We start from the raw sequence: 16,961 nt of genomic DNA on the forward strand, positions 1-16,961 counted from the left end.
CTCAAGATGGAAACTCCCTCTTTGCATCCACCCTGTCAAGACCCCTCAGTCAAGTCGTGCTGATGAAGACAGTCATTCAGGGCTTTGTAAAGGGAATTGGATAGTCACTGAAGAGAAAACAACGTCCACGGTTATGGGGAAAGAGCAGAAGAACAGGGCTGCTGCGGCTGATCTGCTAGAAGATGGCATTGACTTGATGGGTGGAATGGCCTTCGTGAGTGCCATAATAATTCTATGACCCTATTCCCACCTAAGTTCCCAATCTCATACTCAGTATCCCTGTGCCAGGTCAGCGGCAGCTCGCTGGATGGTGTCTGCACCTCTCAGTCAGAAGGTTGTGTGTTCAAGACCCACTCCAGACGCTGAATACAAAATTCCAGGCTGACACCCCGGTGAAGAACTGAGAGGGTGCAGGACTGTTGGAGATGACAGCTTTCAGCTGAGAAGCCAAACTGAGGTCTCCTGGACAGGGAGAAGGATCCAATGTTACTAGTTTGATGAACTACAGGGGAAGTTTCCTGTTCAACACCTAACCGATCACCAAAGACAGGTTTGCGATCCAAACCCGTACTCTTGTTGGTAAAATTAAAATGGTTACAATTTTTATTTAGTTTCAAAAATTTACTTTATTCATAATGTATACAGCACCACTCACCTCTGTACCATGTTATGTGCCTGTGATGCTGCTGCAAGTAAGTTTTTCATTGCACCTGTGCACACATGGACTTGTGCAGGTGACAATAAACTCGACTTTGGCCTTGACCATTATGGTGAGGAGTGCAGTAAAACTCCAAGAATCATTTGTCCCATTGTTCAGAAATCCTGATGGATTGACAGATGGCTCCCCTTCTTCTGTTTCCCGCACTCCCTTCAAACTCACTGGGCCCCTTTTCCCCACATTCCCTTGAAACTTACCAGAGACCCGTTCCCACACTCCCTATAAATTTTGCAGGTTTGGTTTCCCCTGCTCCCTTTAAAGTCACCATCTGGGACACGCCCTCACCACCGGGACACACCCTCACCATCTGAGACACGCCCTCTTCTTGTTACTACCATCAGGGAGGAGGTTCAGGAGCCTGAAGACCCACATTCAACAATTCAGGAACAGCTTCTTCCCCTCTGCCATCAGATTTCTGAACAGTCCATTAACCCATGAACACAACCTCATTGTTCCTTTTTTTTGCACTATTTCTTTATTTTTGTAACTTATAGTAATTTTATGGCTTTGCACTGTACTGCTGCCACGTCAGATGAGAGTGATAACATATCTGATTCTGATTCTGAAACTCACCTGGTTCACTGGAAAATTTATTATACTGCTGTGTTGCATCTAAGAACATGTGTTGGTTTACTAATGGGAGTAACATTTAGTAGTCTGGAGAATCTACCAACCCAGCACCACTCAATAGCCAAGGTTGCCGGATTATTAGAGCTTTACTACTCTCAGTAAAGAAATCACAGTCGACCTTCTATTTCACTCGCTTTACGTGCAGAAGCTCACTCACCCATTCATAGCCATCCTTTGAAGTGTTCATTACCAGGAGTGTGTTGCGAGTTTCTTTGGTAAGGTTAGTTGGAATGATTTTGCTCTGTTTGCCAACATAAGCAGTAATATTCTTCACACCAGATGCTGGGACAGTGATGTAGTCAGTTGCCTGGAAAAGATGGGATAAAATATTACATCGACAGTAAAAACAAGAAGTGGGCTTGTTTACAGATCATCAGCAACCGCTCTGCTCTGGACTGACGGAACCTGCAGAGAGTGGTAAACACTGCCCCGTCCGTCACAGGCTCGTCACCTCCTTCCATGCAGTCCATCTGCACCGTGCGTTGCTTCAGGAAGGCTGACGGTGTCGTCAGGGATACCTGCCACCCTGGCCGTTCCCTTTTCTCTCTTCTACCTTCTGGGAGAAGATACAAGAGCTTGAAAGCCCTGACGTCCAGACTCAGGAACAGCTTCTTCCCCACTCCTGTCAGACTCCTGAACTAGTCACCTCTCTCATATCCCCTTCCCGGTGGCACTGCCACATTCTCGGACTCTTAATTCTACCTCTTCCATTATTGTCTCTTTAGCTTTTCTTCTTGTCCTACTTCAGAATGCACTACAGTATCTGCACCATTCTGCTGTTTTGTGCTTGTCGCTGTATTTATTATTACTGTGTGCACGGTTTACTCTGTGAGCTTCACACAGCAAGGAATTTCATTGCACCCTGATGTATTTGACAATAAGCTAATCTGATCTGATTATGAGAGCATCTAACCATCTACCCTTGACGTTCAATGTCATTACCATCACCAAGTTCCCCACCATCGACATCCTGTGGTCATCATGACCAGAAACCTAACTGGACAGTGATATAAATACAGCGACTACAAGAGCAGGTCAGGGGCTGGGTATCCTGTGGTGAATCACTCACTGCCTGACACCTCAAAGTCCTCTCCACCATCTGCATGGCACGTTGGGAATGTGATGGAATACCTTCCGCTTTTCCTGACGAGTTCAGCTCCAACAACATTTGAGAAGCTTAACATTGTCCAAGAAAGAGCAGCCCACTGCATTGGGAGCTTGAAAGCCCAGACATCCAGACGTAAGAACAGCTTCTTCCCCGCTACTATCAGATTTCTGAACCAATCACCTCCACCAGCCTAAACATTCCTTCCCTCCAGCACGAGGTCACCATGACCGTGGTGGGCACCATCATGTACAGCAGTCACCCAGACTACTCCGACAGCACCCTCCCAAACCCGTGACCTCCATCACCAAGAAGGGCAAGGTCAGCAGGTGCAGGGGAATAGACTTCCTCCAGGTTACACACCACCTGACTTGGGAATATATCGCCGTCTCTTCACCACTGGGGAGCACTGCGGGAGCACCTTCACCAGAAGGACTGCAGCAGTTCAAGAAGGTGGCTCACCCTTCACCTTCCACAGTTAGGGACAGGCAACAAATGCTGACTTTGATAGCTACATCCACATCTTGAAAAATGAATGAAAGAAAAGTTTTATCTGCGATTATGTATGAGGGTTTATTCTTAATGTAACTCCCAGCTGCAAATCCTCTTTAATTGCAAAGGATGAAGGGTTACCTTGACATCAAAGCTCCCCTCCAAGTCACACACCTCCAGTTAGTCATGTAGCACTGTTCTGTCTCCATTGGCGGGTCTCCCTGCCAAATGTACCAGGAGGATGAGAACACCTTCATCAAAAGGACAGTCCCATTTCCCGGCACATTGTTTCCTTCACTCCTCCCGTGTGTTCTGCTGTCTAACCGCTTTGGTTTGGAACTCCCCCTTGCTTAAAATCTCACTGCCCCTTTTTTCCCCTTAAAATGCTTCCTAAACCATTGAACCAGGAGTAGGTCACCCTGCCCCTCAAGCAGAGGGGCTCATTGAAGAGGTGACACAACCTTGATGTGCCCGACGGCAGGATTCTCAAACCAGACGTTTAGGAGGAAACGTGGTGATTAAATTTTGCAAGCAGTACAGTTGTTGTGCCTTCTCAATGAGTTCAGTTTCTCTGTGTGAGATGTCAGAGGGATTGTCGGAAGCTGGGTCATCAATACCACGTACCTCTGATGGCTGCACAAGAAAAGACTTGGAAAGTCCATCCAGGGATACATTGACTCCTGTTGTACCGACGTTTATAATCCTAATTTGGCTCTGCTCACCAACGGGAAAATTAGGAAGAGTTTGCTAAAAGGGAAAGAAGCAAGATATAGTTAGGATCATACAGCATCATTCTAATTGCTGTGGAGTCATAGAGAGATACAGCACAGAAACAGGCCCATCAGCTCAGATCCATCATCACCCATTTTTGTACCAATCCTACCTGAATCCATTTTGTTCTCTCCACATTCCAAACAACTCCTGCCAGATTCTACCACTCGTCCACACACTGGGGGAAATAACAGACCAACCTGCACGGCTTTGGGATCTGGGAAGAAACCAGAGCACCCAGGGTGGGGTGGGGGGGGTGGGGGGCGACCAACATGGCCACAGGGAGAGCGTGCAAATTCTGCACAGACGGCATCCGAGGTCAGGATTGACCCTGGGTCACTCGAACTGCGAGGTAGCAGCTCTACCAGCTCCACCACTGTTCCTCAGTCTTTGATTTATCTCTTGATTTCACAGCTTGAGCAGTAAGTCTGGGTGAACGGAGAGATGGTAACGTTATGTACATCGGTCCCATTAATATTAGGGCCCTGTGTGAGGTTTGGGGCGACCTTCGAGAGCACTGCTTCTAAGTTACTCCTGGACATGTTGGGAGAGGAACATCAGTCGCTTGCAGTACAACAGAGGAAGTCAGGAACAAATTCACAACTTCCCACGGAAACAGCAATTGCTGGAAGCAGCCTGCATGTGTGCTGGAGGGAGCACAGAGTCTCAGGTTGATGCCCTTCCGTCAGAGCAGGAAGAAGTTGGATGGCGACACCAGAGGCTGCGGACGCTGGAATCCGGCGCAACACACAATCTGCTGGAGGAACTCAGCAGGTCGAGCAGCACCTGTGGCAGGGTTTCGACCCGAAACGTCGACAGTTCCTTTTCCTCCCGCAGATGCTGCTCGACCCGCTGAGTCCCTCCAGCAGATTGTGTGTTGTTGCAGGAAGAAGTTAGAGTTAGCTTTAAGATGGGGGTGGGAGGGGAAGTGGGAAGGGCACAAGATAGTGGTGGTGCAGGCTGAGAGAGGGAGGTGAGAGCAGGGGAATAACAGGAGGAAGCTCTGAGGGAGGAGTAAGTAGGGGAAGACAGATAAATCGCTGAAATTACCAGCAGAGGAAAGGGAAAAAAATTGCTTGGAAATGTGAGAGAACCCTAATGCAAGTGCAGCGCAACAGCACAGACTGGGGTTCGATCCCGACTTCCAGCGCTGTCTGTGTGGAGTTTGCACGTTCTCCCTGTGGGTTTCCTCCAGGTGCTCCGGTTTCCTCCCGCATCCCAAGGACGTGCGGGTTGGTGGGTTAACTGGCTGCTGTAAATTGCCCCCAGTGTGTGGGTGAGGGGGTGGAATCTGGGGGGAGTTGATGGGACTGTGGGGAGAATGAAATGGGATTGGTGTAGGAGTGGTGTAAATGAGTGGTCAACGGACGTGTTTCTCTGCTGTAAACAAGCTGCTGGAGGAACTCAGTGGATCAGGCAGCATCTGATATCGCCTGCCCCGCTTTCCTCCGGCAGCTTGTTGAGTTGCTAAGATCGCAGCATCTGCAGTCTCCTGTGCCTCCGTGCTCCCATGCTGTATCCCTCGATCACTCCACGAGAAAGGGTGGATCTGCTGATTATCCAAAATAATTGAATTGAACGCAGCAAGAACAGGCTTCATCGGAGGAACGAACACTGCAACGGCTCCGTGTTCTGAGAGCTGCCGTTGTAATTCAGGAGGTAGTTCACTCACATCGATTTGGATCTGCACCAGAGCAGCAGCAACAAAGGCCAGAGCCGCAAGGAACATCCCAACCGTCATCCTCCGCAGGGGTCTACAAGCACAATAAAAATCCTCATGAAACGACAGATAGAACATCCGGCACAGAGACAGGGTGTTTGGCCCAATGGGACCCTGCCTCATTTCCCACTTCAGAACTCTGACGGCTTTACAAAGTGGGCAGTGGTAATGAACTCTTTCATAGGGACCTATGGCCTCGAAACAGGCCCTTCAGCCCCTCAAGTCTGTGCTGGCCATCAAACACCCATTCACACTGACTCTACACCAATCCCATTTTATTCTCCCCACAGTCCCATCAACTCCCCCCAGATTCTACCCCTCACCCACACACTGGGGGCAATTTACAGCAGCCAATTAACCCGCTGACCTGCATGTTTTTGGGATGTAGGAGGAAATGGGAGCACCCGGGGGAAACCCACACAGTCACAGGGAGCACGTGAAAACTCCACACGGACAGCACTGGAGGTCGGGATCGAACCCATATCTCTGGCGCCGTGAGGCAGCAGCACTACCTGCTGCGCTACCTTGTTATGGAAATGTTTAATATTCCCAGAGGGTCTTGACAAAGTGAGTGCGGAGGGGACATTGACCCTCACGCAGGAGTCTTGAATGAGTGACATAGTTTTGGAATAAGGGGGTCATCTGTATCAAGACAAAGATAGGAAGAAATTTTTTCTCACAAAAGGATCATGAGTCTTTGGGTTTCTCCATCTCTGAGAACTATAAAGATAGAAACATTCCAGGCTGAGGTAGATGTTTGGTTCTCAGATAAAATTTGACTTACAGTCACAGAGAAAAATAAATGAACAAAGACAGAAAGGTCAGGAGGGAGGCAAAGGAGGGGAGAGAGGCAGAGAAGTTTTGGGAGGGATCTAGGATCTTGAGAGATGGAAGCGCAGGTACATGCGTATGCCCAGGCCCATAGAGGGCCCAGTGGGATACAGCATCTCCAGTAACCATTGTGTAGGAACACTACGGGAAGGTGTACTGGAGAGAGCGCAGAGGAGATTCACCAGGACGTTGCATGGATTGGAGTTATGGGGATAGATCGGACAGGCTGGGCTTGTTTTCCCTGGAGCAAAGGAGGCTGCGGTGGGGGGCCTGATAGAGGTATATAAGATCATGAGAGACAGAGATAGGGCAGGTAGTCAGACTCCTTTTCCCATGGTAGGGGGTATCAAAAACAAGAGGACGGAAGGTTAAGGTGAGAGGAAAGAGTTTTAAAGGGAATTTGAGGGGTGAGTTGTTTTCTTACGCAGAGTAGTTGATATCTGGAACTTGAATCTGGAGGAGGTGGTGGAATCGGAAACAGTCAGTATATTGAGGAGATATTTAGATGGACACTTAAATAAGCAAGTCATTGAAGGATACAGACGTACTGCAGGCAAATGGGATTAGTACAGGTAGACAGAAAGGTGGGCACAGATGTGGTGGGCCGAAGGGCCTGTTTCTGTGTTGTACAACTCGACAACTAATGTTAAATTCCTGTCTATAATCCAAAGCAGATATCCAGGGAAGTTAAAAAGGGAGCGCTCAAGAGGAGGAATCTGGGGTTCTCAGATGGCAGCAGAGAAATATTCTTAATCACCGACGTATATTGGACTTTGAGCCTTTACTTATAGCCATTTTAAACAGAAAATGCTGGCACTACTCAGCAGGTCAGGCTGCCGCTACGAAGAGAGAAACAATTCATGTTTCAGGTCGATGGCCTTAAACAGAAGTGGGAGGACTGAGAGGTTAAGATGCAGTGAGAGGGAGAAGCAGAGTGAGCTGGGCAAACAGTGAGTGGAGGACAGGAGTTCAATGATACAGGGCGTGATGGAGCAGGGTGGAAACAAAGGAATCAGTGATTATCCCAAACATGGTCTGGGAACGGGGTGTAAATAGGAGACGTACAAGTTATCTATAAATTATATTAATCTGAGTTTATGTTAACTTATGTTCATTATGTCTGTAGTGCACTGTACTGCTGCTGCAAAAAGCTAATTTTCACGGCATTTATATGTCTGCCCACAACAACAATAAACTTGAACATCAACTTGAAAATGGATCACTACCTAAAAACACCAGGAAGAAAAAGAGTTCGAAGTCTGTGAATGCTGGAACTGTGAGGTCGGAAGTCTAGAATGGGTGATTATCAGAAACTGTGGAACTTAGTGCCGAGTCCTGAAGGTGTGTCTTGCCTAGAAGGAGGATGAAGTGCTGCTCCTTGAGTTGATGCTGGAACAGTGCAAAGGCTGAAGACAGAGAGGTCAGAGTGAGAGGGAGAGCTAAAGTGCCAGGTCACTGGAAGCTCAGGGTTACTGTGCCAATTGAATGGAAATGTTCCACAGAGGGATCACCCAGTTTGTGCTTCCATCTTCTGTTAATTCACCATCCACGGTGACACTGAAGTCCCACACCACCAGGTTCAAGAACAGCTACTTCCCTTCGACTATCTGGTTCTTGAACCAACTGGCAGAACCCTAACCCTACCTCAGTACAGCAACACTGTGACCACTTTGATCACTTTGCACTAAAATAGACCTTGTTTGTTTTTGTTCTAATTGTGTTCTTTCTTGTAAAAATTGTGTACAATTTATGCTTAATTTATGTTTCTCTTAGGAATGCTGCTTATCTGATGCTATGTGCCTGTGATGCTACTGCAAGTAAGTTTTTCATTGCACCTGTGCACACATGGACTTGTGTGAGTGACAATAAACTCCACTTTGATTTTAAGTCATCCTCATGCCCTACATTTTGTTGAAATATCCATTAATAACCTCAGAATCACAATCTAAACCAAGCAGGCTTGTTGTACTTACGTAAAGTTTAATTTGCACTTAGCAATCAAGGGGTAAACAATTGTTTCAACAACTGGGACCAAAATCAGAATCAGAATTGGGTTGACCGTCTAGGTAGAAACCAGATTAAAAATCAGTTAGATTCTTTGTCTAATGAGACCGACTGCTGCACACAAAACTTGCCACGAGAAGTGAAACGTGGTTACCTGCATCTGATCAGGCTGGATATCAATGCCTCCCTAAAAACAAGAAAACATTTATCGAAACCATCAGTCCAGTTGAAAAAAAGGTATCAAATATTGTAAAATATTGTGAAATTGTTCACTGATGTTCTTACAAAATTTCCATTCATTGTAATAGCTTGCAAAGTCCATCTCGAACCCTGTAGAAACAAGTAAGGATATTGAGAGAATCTAAGCCATAACACATTTCGAGATTATGAATATGAAAATAATCAATAAAATATCCAGTCGGGAATTCAGGAGGAACCTCTTTGCCCAGAGTGGGGAGCAAGTGCAACTCCCTCCCACCGGGAGTGGCTGAGGTGTTGGGGATAGAGGGAGGTAGACCATGTGCTGGCACAGACACGGTGGGCCGAAGGGCCTGTTCCTGTACTGTTCTATGTTCTACGTTCTCAGAGCAGGGATGGGTCTCTGGAAGCTGGATGAAGACGTAAGGACTGAAATGAAAGAAACTCTACCCAAGAGGACTGCGGAGGTTCAGTCCTGACAGATGTTCAAGGCACACATCCATACATTTTTACATATTAAGAGAATCTAGGGGAATGGGATTAGTGTAGGGAGGTGGCACTGAGATAGAAGATCAGCCGTGACCATATTTAATGCTGTAGTAGGCACAAGGGGCCAGATAGCCTATTCGTACTTCAATCTCTTTTATCCACTTTACACAGATTACTTAAAATACTCATATCTTACCTGCTGGTCAAACAAAGCCCAGAACATGGGAAGAGGAAGATACAGGAAGAGAACTTTCAGCACCATCTTGATCTGAACAATCAAGTGTTCCTAAACCAGTTGATAAAGAGAAGAGACAGTGAGAAGGAGGCGAGTGGTTTCCTTCGCCTCTTCTGTGCATCCTGAACTGTAACACGAATTGTCTCTTCCCGTTAGACTTGGTGATATCAATGCTGACACCAGCAGCAACCTCTGGTGCTCAACACAAAGCAAGCCCAAGCCCAATGAGTCTGTCAGCAATTCCCGTTCATCACTGAAAGTAGGAATGTAAAACAGGAAAGGGACCATCCAACTCTTGAGTCTTTTCCAGCATGACAGCAGCCTCAGAGTCATGGAGAACTGCAGCAAGGAAGCAGAGTCTTCAGCCCACTCAGGTCATGCTGACCATTAAGCAACCTTTTTTTAATCCCATCTTATTCTCCCCGAGATTCTACCACTCAGCAGTGCACTAGGGGCAATTCAGAGTGAACAAGTAACCTCCCAACCTGCACACCTTTGAGATGTGGGAGGAAACTGGAGCCCCCGGGGGAAACCCACGCGGTCACAGGGAGAACCTGCAAACTGCACACAGATGACACCGGAGATCAGGATTGACTGGCTGCACCACGGTGTCACCCATCTGTACTCGTACCTCACCCACCCTATCCCCTTGGGTGAACAAAAAGCTGTCAGTTTCTGCCATACAGTTAAACATTGACCCATGCTGATTACTGCCACTACTTACATGTAGAACTAGGGTTTGCAGAAGCTTGTTGCAGAAAAGGGGCATGTCTCACTCTCCACCCCCACCCCCTTCTCCCCCCCCAGTAATCATCCAAACAAGTGATGCTTACTCTCTCCAAAACACCAAGGGGCTGGCCCTGCCCCTCCTGAAACTGGCAAATTTTAATTCCTGCTTCTTGACTCCGTACTCCTGAATCCCCGGCTCTAGGTTTCAGACCCGAGAATTCTGACCAATGCCAATGGTAAGCAGTTGCAAATCCCACTTGGCCACTTGGGGAAGGATGTCAAGGCCTTGAGCAGAGAGTGGAAAGATTACTGGACAGTAGCAGGGGCGAGGTGGCTCAGCTCTCAGAAGAGACTGGAGAAGCTGGGGCTATTCTTACTGCAGGAAAGGTAAGGGAGCGAGACATACACAAGAGACGGCAGAGGCTGGAGCCTGGAGCAACAAGTAAACTGCTGGAGGAACTCAGTGGGTCAGGCAGCATCTGTGGAGGGAAATGGAGAGTCAACGTTTTGGGTTGAGACCCTTCATCAGTACAGGTGAAGGGTCTTGACCCGAAACGTTGACTGTCCACTTCCCGCCACAGATGCTGCCTGACCCGCTGAGCTCTTCCAACTTCTCGTGTGTTGCTCAGGGTAAGGGTGGGGCTTAATTGGTCTTAACTGGTGGATGTTAATGGAGGAAAGGACAATCTGGCAGTGGGGTGAGAACCGGCATGGATTTCAGATAATTGGCCGGAGAGTCACAGAGAGATACTGTTTTAAAACATTATTTTTGCCCATGATCTCAAACACATTGCAGGAAAAAATGTACAAGATTTAGTAGAAGTGTTAAAAAGGGAATTGCATACAGGACGTCCCAGGTAACGAACGGATTCTGTTTTTACAGATGTCCATGTCGATTTTGTCCATGTCGGAAAATACACAAAAAAACACTTGATATGGTCACCGTACCTCCACAGTACTGTAATGAATGGCATCAAAAGCACACAAGACTGATAGAAAGAACAATTAATATAAGTGGAGAGGGAGAAGAAAACGAGTTCTGCCATTCATAGGAACGAATGTATGTCAGACTTTTGAATTTAATGATATTATGGGAGCTCGTTCGTATGTAGGGGTGTCCTTAAGTCGTGTGTTTGTAACCCAGGGACAGTCTGTAAATACTCCATAAAAAAAACATTTCCCTGGCTGTGGGAGCAAAGCAGAATGGTTGGGAGCTCTTTCAAAGGGTTATCATGGGCATGATGGGTCAAATGGTCTGTACAGTGCGATTCTATAATTAGAAACTATTATGGAAATAAAGTTCCTTCCAGAAACTCACATCATATTTCTCTGAAGCCCAGTCCATAAAGTGCTGTCGTCTGGGGTACTGTTTACTTCGGTGCCTGAATCTGTTTTTGATTGCAAACTGTTGGGAAGAAAAGACATTCACTTTGAAACATCATTAACAAAAGTTAACAAAAGTTAAAGAAAAGTAAAACATGTCAGGGGGATCCTCAGGAAATGATGGAGTCATCAAGCCAAACAGCATGGAAACAGCCTCTTCGGCCCACTGGGTCTGTGCTGACTAACCCATTTAGACCATAAGACCATAAGATATAGGAACAGAATTAGGCCATTCAGCCCATTGAGTCTGCTCCACCATTCAATCATGGCTGATTTTTTCAACCCCATTCTCCTGCCTTCTCCCCGTAACCCTTAACCTCCTTACTGATCAAGAACCTGTCAATCTCTGCCTTAAATGCACCCAATGACTCGGCCTCCACAGCCGTCTGTGGCAACGAACTCTACAGATTCACCGCCCTCTGGCTGAAAAAATTCCTCCTCATCTCAGTTCTAAAAGGACGTCCCTTTATCCTAAGGCTGTGCCCTCGGATCCCAGACTCGCCCACTGATGGAAACATCCTCTCCACGTCCACTCTGTCCAGGCCTTTCAGTATTCAGTAGGTTGTTGATTTACACCAATGCTACATGAATCCCATTTTTATTATCCTCACATTCCCATCCACTCCCCCCATAATGTGTCTGCCGCGTACTTAATCACACAAGAACCTATGGAACAAGAGCAGGAATAAGCCAATCGGTGCCTTGCATCTGCTCCTCCATTCAATGAGGTCATGGCAGACCTTCCACCTCAGTTCCATTTCCTACACTATCCCCATATCCCTAAATTCCCTCAGTATCCAAGAATCCTTCAATCTACGTCTTGACTATTCCCAATAACCTCTTGGGGAGAGAATTTCAAAGATTCACCACCCTCTGCGTGAAGAAATTTCCCCTCATCTCTGTCCTGAATGGCCGGCCCTTTACTTTGATCTGCAGTCCCAGACTCTGGACACTTCAGTCGGGAAACATGATACCGGTGTCTACTCTGTTAATCTCCTTAAGGGCATAGGGCCAGTGTGCTTAACCACAACTGATAAGACAGCCCAACATCCCAGAACTCGACTTGGTGAGTTGTAGTTGCATTGTCTCCATCGCAAATATACCCTGAGGTAGGGAGGCCAGACCTGTGCACAATTCTATTAGTGTGGTCTCACCAGGGCCCTGTTTAACTGCAGTTAGACATCTTTACTCCTGTACTCAAAGCCTCTTGCAATGAAGGCCAACTTACCATTTGCCTTGCTAACTGCTTGCTGTATCTGACCACTAACTTTCAATGACTCATTTGGAGTGAAACACAGGTCCCTCTGACCATCAATACCTTTCAATTTCTCACCATTTAAAAAATATTGAGGAAACGTATCAATGGCAGGGAGGGGTAGATACTGATGGATGTGTGTTCGCAACATCTGATTCCCACTTGGCTATTCCCAGTTCCAATGTTTCCCTGTGCTTTGGAGGAGCCGATACCTTTGTGCTTTTTGTTTGTTAGTTTGTTGATTGTACATTGGCTTGTGATGGGAGAGATCAAAACTGGCATTGGAAGACGTCGATGTGTCAGTAACTTCTAGACTTGCTGCCCTGCAGACTTGTTTGTCGAAGGTTTGTTGATGGGCTGAGACGGTGGGGTGAGAAGGTTGCACCAGATGGGTGAAGTGGCCTGTCTCTGTGCTGTGTCCTCTGAGTAATTCTTTGTTCAAAGCAAGCGTCTGCAGAACTAATGCATTGTAGCTTCATTTCACAGTTTGTCCCTGATGTCAGGAGCCCCTATGGCATAAACACCCAACTCCAAATCAATTGCAAACTTGTCTCTTTCCTTTGACTGATTTGTCAACTATTTCTATCAGTTTTTGTCTCAGATTTCGAGCATTTTGTTTTTCCTTTACTAAAGTGACCTTTCAAATCATTCCTTACCAAGCTACTTTCTGTGTCAGATTGCCACAGCATCATCCACTCTCACAGAATTGTAAGGCATCACAGGTCTGCCACTATTGAGGGAGTTCTTGCTGGCAAGACAATCCCAGGGTTTCAAGGCAGAGATTGGTCCTTGATCATAACACTAAATGGGACAAGGTTATTGGACACATGTTGTATTCCCTCACAGCGCTTAGTTCTAACAATGTCCATGAAACTGAACCTAGGAGCAGGGAATGTTGAATGGGCAAACGCCTCTCAAATGTGACCAACCAATTTCTACTTCACTAGTACAAGAGCACAGATTTTGGTTCCCAAGAGAGTTAGTCAGCCTACAGAATTACCAGTTTGTGCTTGCACAAACCAAAAACTGTTGAGAGGAAGCTGAATATTTATGTTTTTGTTTTGCTCTAATTGTGTTCTTTCTTGTAATAATTCTGTATAATTTATGTTTAATTTATGTTTTTCTTGTGAATGCTGGTTTATCCGATGTTATGTGCCTGTGATGCTATTACAAGTAAGTTTTTCATTGCACCTGTGCACACATGGACTTGTGTATATGACAATAAACTCCACTTTGACTTTGTTAGTATCCTTCAAGATCCCCACTCTGCTGCTTTGGATTAAAGGATTTGGTTCCTAAGTTATTACTTACTGCAATGCACTTGACAACTTTAAGCACGATATTCCCCTGCGGAGAAGACTTCTTGTACAAGGGACTTCCTCCAATAAATACAACTGAAATACACAGCATGATATGGTTAAATGGATGATAATTGTTTGAAAAGAAGAGCAAGTCATGAAGCCCCACACAAACTTGGGGAACAGTTAGGAACACCTGGATTGTGTTGAAGTACTTGCCACATCTGGATGAGTGGCTCCAACAAGACTCAAGGAGCACAATACCATCCAGGACAGAGCAGCCCACTTGACTGATATCTCATCCACCATCCTAGACACTCCTTCCCACAGAGGCTGCATTGTGAACCATCTCCAAAGTACACTGCAGTTACTCACCCAGGCTACTCTGACACCTCCCATACCTGTGACCTCCACCACCAAAGGCAGCAGGTGCAGGAGGACACCACCACCTGCAGGTTCCCCTCCAAGTCCCACACTACCCTGACTTGGAAGTCTATCAGCAGTCCTCCATTGTCGCCGGGACAGAGTCCTGGAACTCCCTCCCCAACAGCACTGTGGGAGCACCTTCACCAGAATTAGGGAAGGGCAGTGAATAATACTTTGTCCATGACACCCAGATCTGGGAAACAAATGAAAATAACTGAACAATTCTGCTGTTCCTATTTATACCTTCTCTGATCCACCTTTCATTTCAGTATCTGTCCGATCAACATCTCTTTTACCATCATGGAAGAGTGCAGAGGAGATTTACTAGAATGTTGCTGGGTCTTCAGGAGTTGAGTTACAGGGAAAGATTGAACAGGTTAGGACTTTATTCCTTGGAGCGCAGAAGAATGAGGGGAGATTTGATAGAGGTTTACAAAATTATGAGAGTAAATGTGAGTAGGCTCTTTGCACCTAGATTAGGAGAGATAAGTAGGAGAGGACATGGCTTTAGGGTGAAAGGGGAAAGGTTTAGGGGGAACATTAGGGGGAACTTCTTCACTCAGAGAGTGGTGGGAGTGTGGGACGAGCTGCCATCTGACATGGTAAATGCAGGCTCACTCTTAAGTTTTAAGAACAAATTGGATAGATACATGGAGGGGAGAGGTCTGGAGGGTTATGGACTGGGTGTAGGTCAATGGGACTGGCGGAATAAAGTTTCGGCACAGACTAGAAGGGCCAAATGGCCTGTTTTCTGTGCTGTAGTGTTCTATGGTTCTATTATCCCTTTTGTCATTTATTCTCACCTGCCTTCCGCCCTATCACGTCTTCCCTCTTGCCTTTGCTCTACCCCTTCCCTGCACCTTGAAGGATTAAATTTCATTCCAGGTATGTGGGCTTCACAGGCTGAGGCAGCATTTATTGCCCATCCCTAGTTGCCCTTGAGAAGGTGGTGGTGAGCTGCCTTCTTGAACTGCTGCCATCCCTGAGGTGTGGGTGTACCCACAGGGCTGTTAGGGAGGGAGTTCCAGGATTTTGACCTGGTGACAGTAAAGGAACAGCGATATATTTCCAAGTCAGGTTGGTGTGTGGCTCAGAGGGCAACTCCCAGGGGGTGGCGTTACCCGGGCTTTTCCTGCCCTTCTAGCTGGTAGAGGTGGTGGGTTTGGAAGGTGCTGTCTGAGGAGTCTCGGTGAGTTGCTGCAGTGCGTCCTGTAGATGGTACACACTGCTGCCACTGTGTGTCGGTGGTGGAGTGAATGGTGGTGGATGGGGCGCCTGTCAAGAGGGCTGATGTGTCCTGGATGGTGTTGAGCTTTTTGAGTGTTGTTGAAGCTGTGGTCACCCAGGCAAGTGGAGAGTGTTCCGTCACACTCCTGACTTGAGTCTTGGAGATGGCGGACAGGATCTGGGGAATTAGGGGGTGAATGCTTATCAAACTTTATCTATAACTTCCTGTGGTTCTGATGAAGATTCATCAACCTGACACATTAACCCACTTTCTTTCTCCACAGATGCTGTCCGACTTGCTGAGTTTTTCCACCAGCTGTTTTGATTTCATATCCATCCCTTGGATGCGAAGACTGACTATACAGGATATCATTTACGAAAGGATTCCCATCTCTGTGGAGGTTTCATCACAAGTCCTTTCTCCTCCAACCACCAAATCAAGTAGCCTTCCTCCCCATCCCTCCACCCTCCCCCTCACCCCCACCTCCAATAATGATAAGGAGAGGGTCTAACTTCAGAGCTCTTTCAAAGAGCTAGCACAGGCATGAAGGGCTGAATGGCCTTCTTTTGCAGTGCACAGTGTTGTAGTCCTAAAACAGAAGCATTCAAACTAAATGAGATGCAAATGACATTTTCTCAACTCTTCCCGGACATTGTTGTTCTGAGTATACCTCGCTGCAGTGCCAAGGAAGCCATTAATCCCTGCAGGTTCCTGGGCCACCTTACAGCATTCACAACCCCTAATGCATCGACAGTGTAGGATCTTTCCCTTCATGAAAACTTGGTAAATTATTGGATGTTGTACCTACAAGCAAAAGACCCCCACATGGTCACTTCACCCCTCAGCATCGTTTACACTGTAGTGATCACTTACATCACTGCAGTTTGAAGCAACACAACAAAACCTTTTGGAGAAAAGAATTAGTAAGACTTACCTAAAGCTACTGCCATCAGCGCCCCTGGGATCCCGAAGGCCAGAGGATAACATGCCTGGGGAACATGGCCACATTTTTGTTCTAAAACACGAGAGCATTCCATGGTTAGAAGGCCAATACGCAAAACCATTTCATGAATTATTCATGACTTGATGTTTCAGCACTGGGTTGAGTTTATTGAGGATTTGGGAATCAAATTGCAAGATTGCTGAGGTTTGGGAATCAAGTGAAGCTGAGCTAAAGATTGGTGATGATTGAATTGGTGCAAGGTGTTGACTGACCCTTTTGTGTTCTTTTATCCCTCTGTCAAAGTAACGCATGGAGTAATACTCAAATCCATTGATGTAAAACCAGTTGTACTGGGCCACACTGAAAGGCACATTCAATCATTGCATCCAGAAAACGGTAGAAATTAAGAATGCCAGATTATTTTGCAATTGGCTTCAATGCTTTTTCAATCAGAATGTTGATCAACAAAGGCTTTGATTGGTTTTTAGTAGTTCCATCAAAAACTT

General features: G+C 46.5%; 1 protein-coding gene across 1 annotated transcript in view; it reads right to left on the reverse strand.

The window, feature by feature from the left end:
• LOC127575760 (solute carrier family 15 member 1-like) overlaps positions 1 to 16,961 on the reverse strand; it is a 39,872-nt gene that overhangs the window by 10,268 nt on the left and 12,643 nt on the right. The window contains exons 8-17 of the mRNA XM_052025813.1: positions 16,447 to 16,527; positions 13,872 to 13,954; positions 11,241 to 11,327; positions 9,155 to 9,244; positions 8,557 to 8,601; positions 8,426 to 8,458; positions 8,241 to 8,329; positions 5,389 to 5,470; positions 3,570 to 3,692; positions 1,506 to 1,655 (exon numbers count right to left, since the gene is read on the reverse strand). Coding sequence (XP_051881773.1) covers positions 1,506 to 1,655; positions 3,570 to 3,692; positions 5,389 to 5,470; positions 8,241 to 8,329; positions 8,426 to 8,458; positions 8,557 to 8,601; positions 9,155 to 9,244; positions 11,241 to 11,327; positions 13,872 to 13,954; positions 16,447 to 16,527 — 863 coding nt within the window. The remainder of the gene's footprint in view (positions 1 to 1,505; positions 1,656 to 3,569; positions 3,693 to 5,388; positions 5,471 to 8,240; positions 8,330 to 8,425; positions 8,459 to 8,556; positions 8,602 to 9,154; positions 9,245 to 11,240; positions 11,328 to 13,871; positions 13,955 to 16,446; positions 16,528 to 16,961) is intronic.

The sequence above is a fragment of the Pristis pectinata genome, chromosome 11 (assembly GCF_009764475.1).
Source record: "Pristis pectinata isolate sPriPec2 chromosome 11, sPriPec2.1.pri, whole genome shotgun sequence".
NCBI lineage: Eukaryota > Metazoa > Chordata > Chondrichthyes > Rhinopristiformes > Pristidae > Pristis > Pristis pectinata.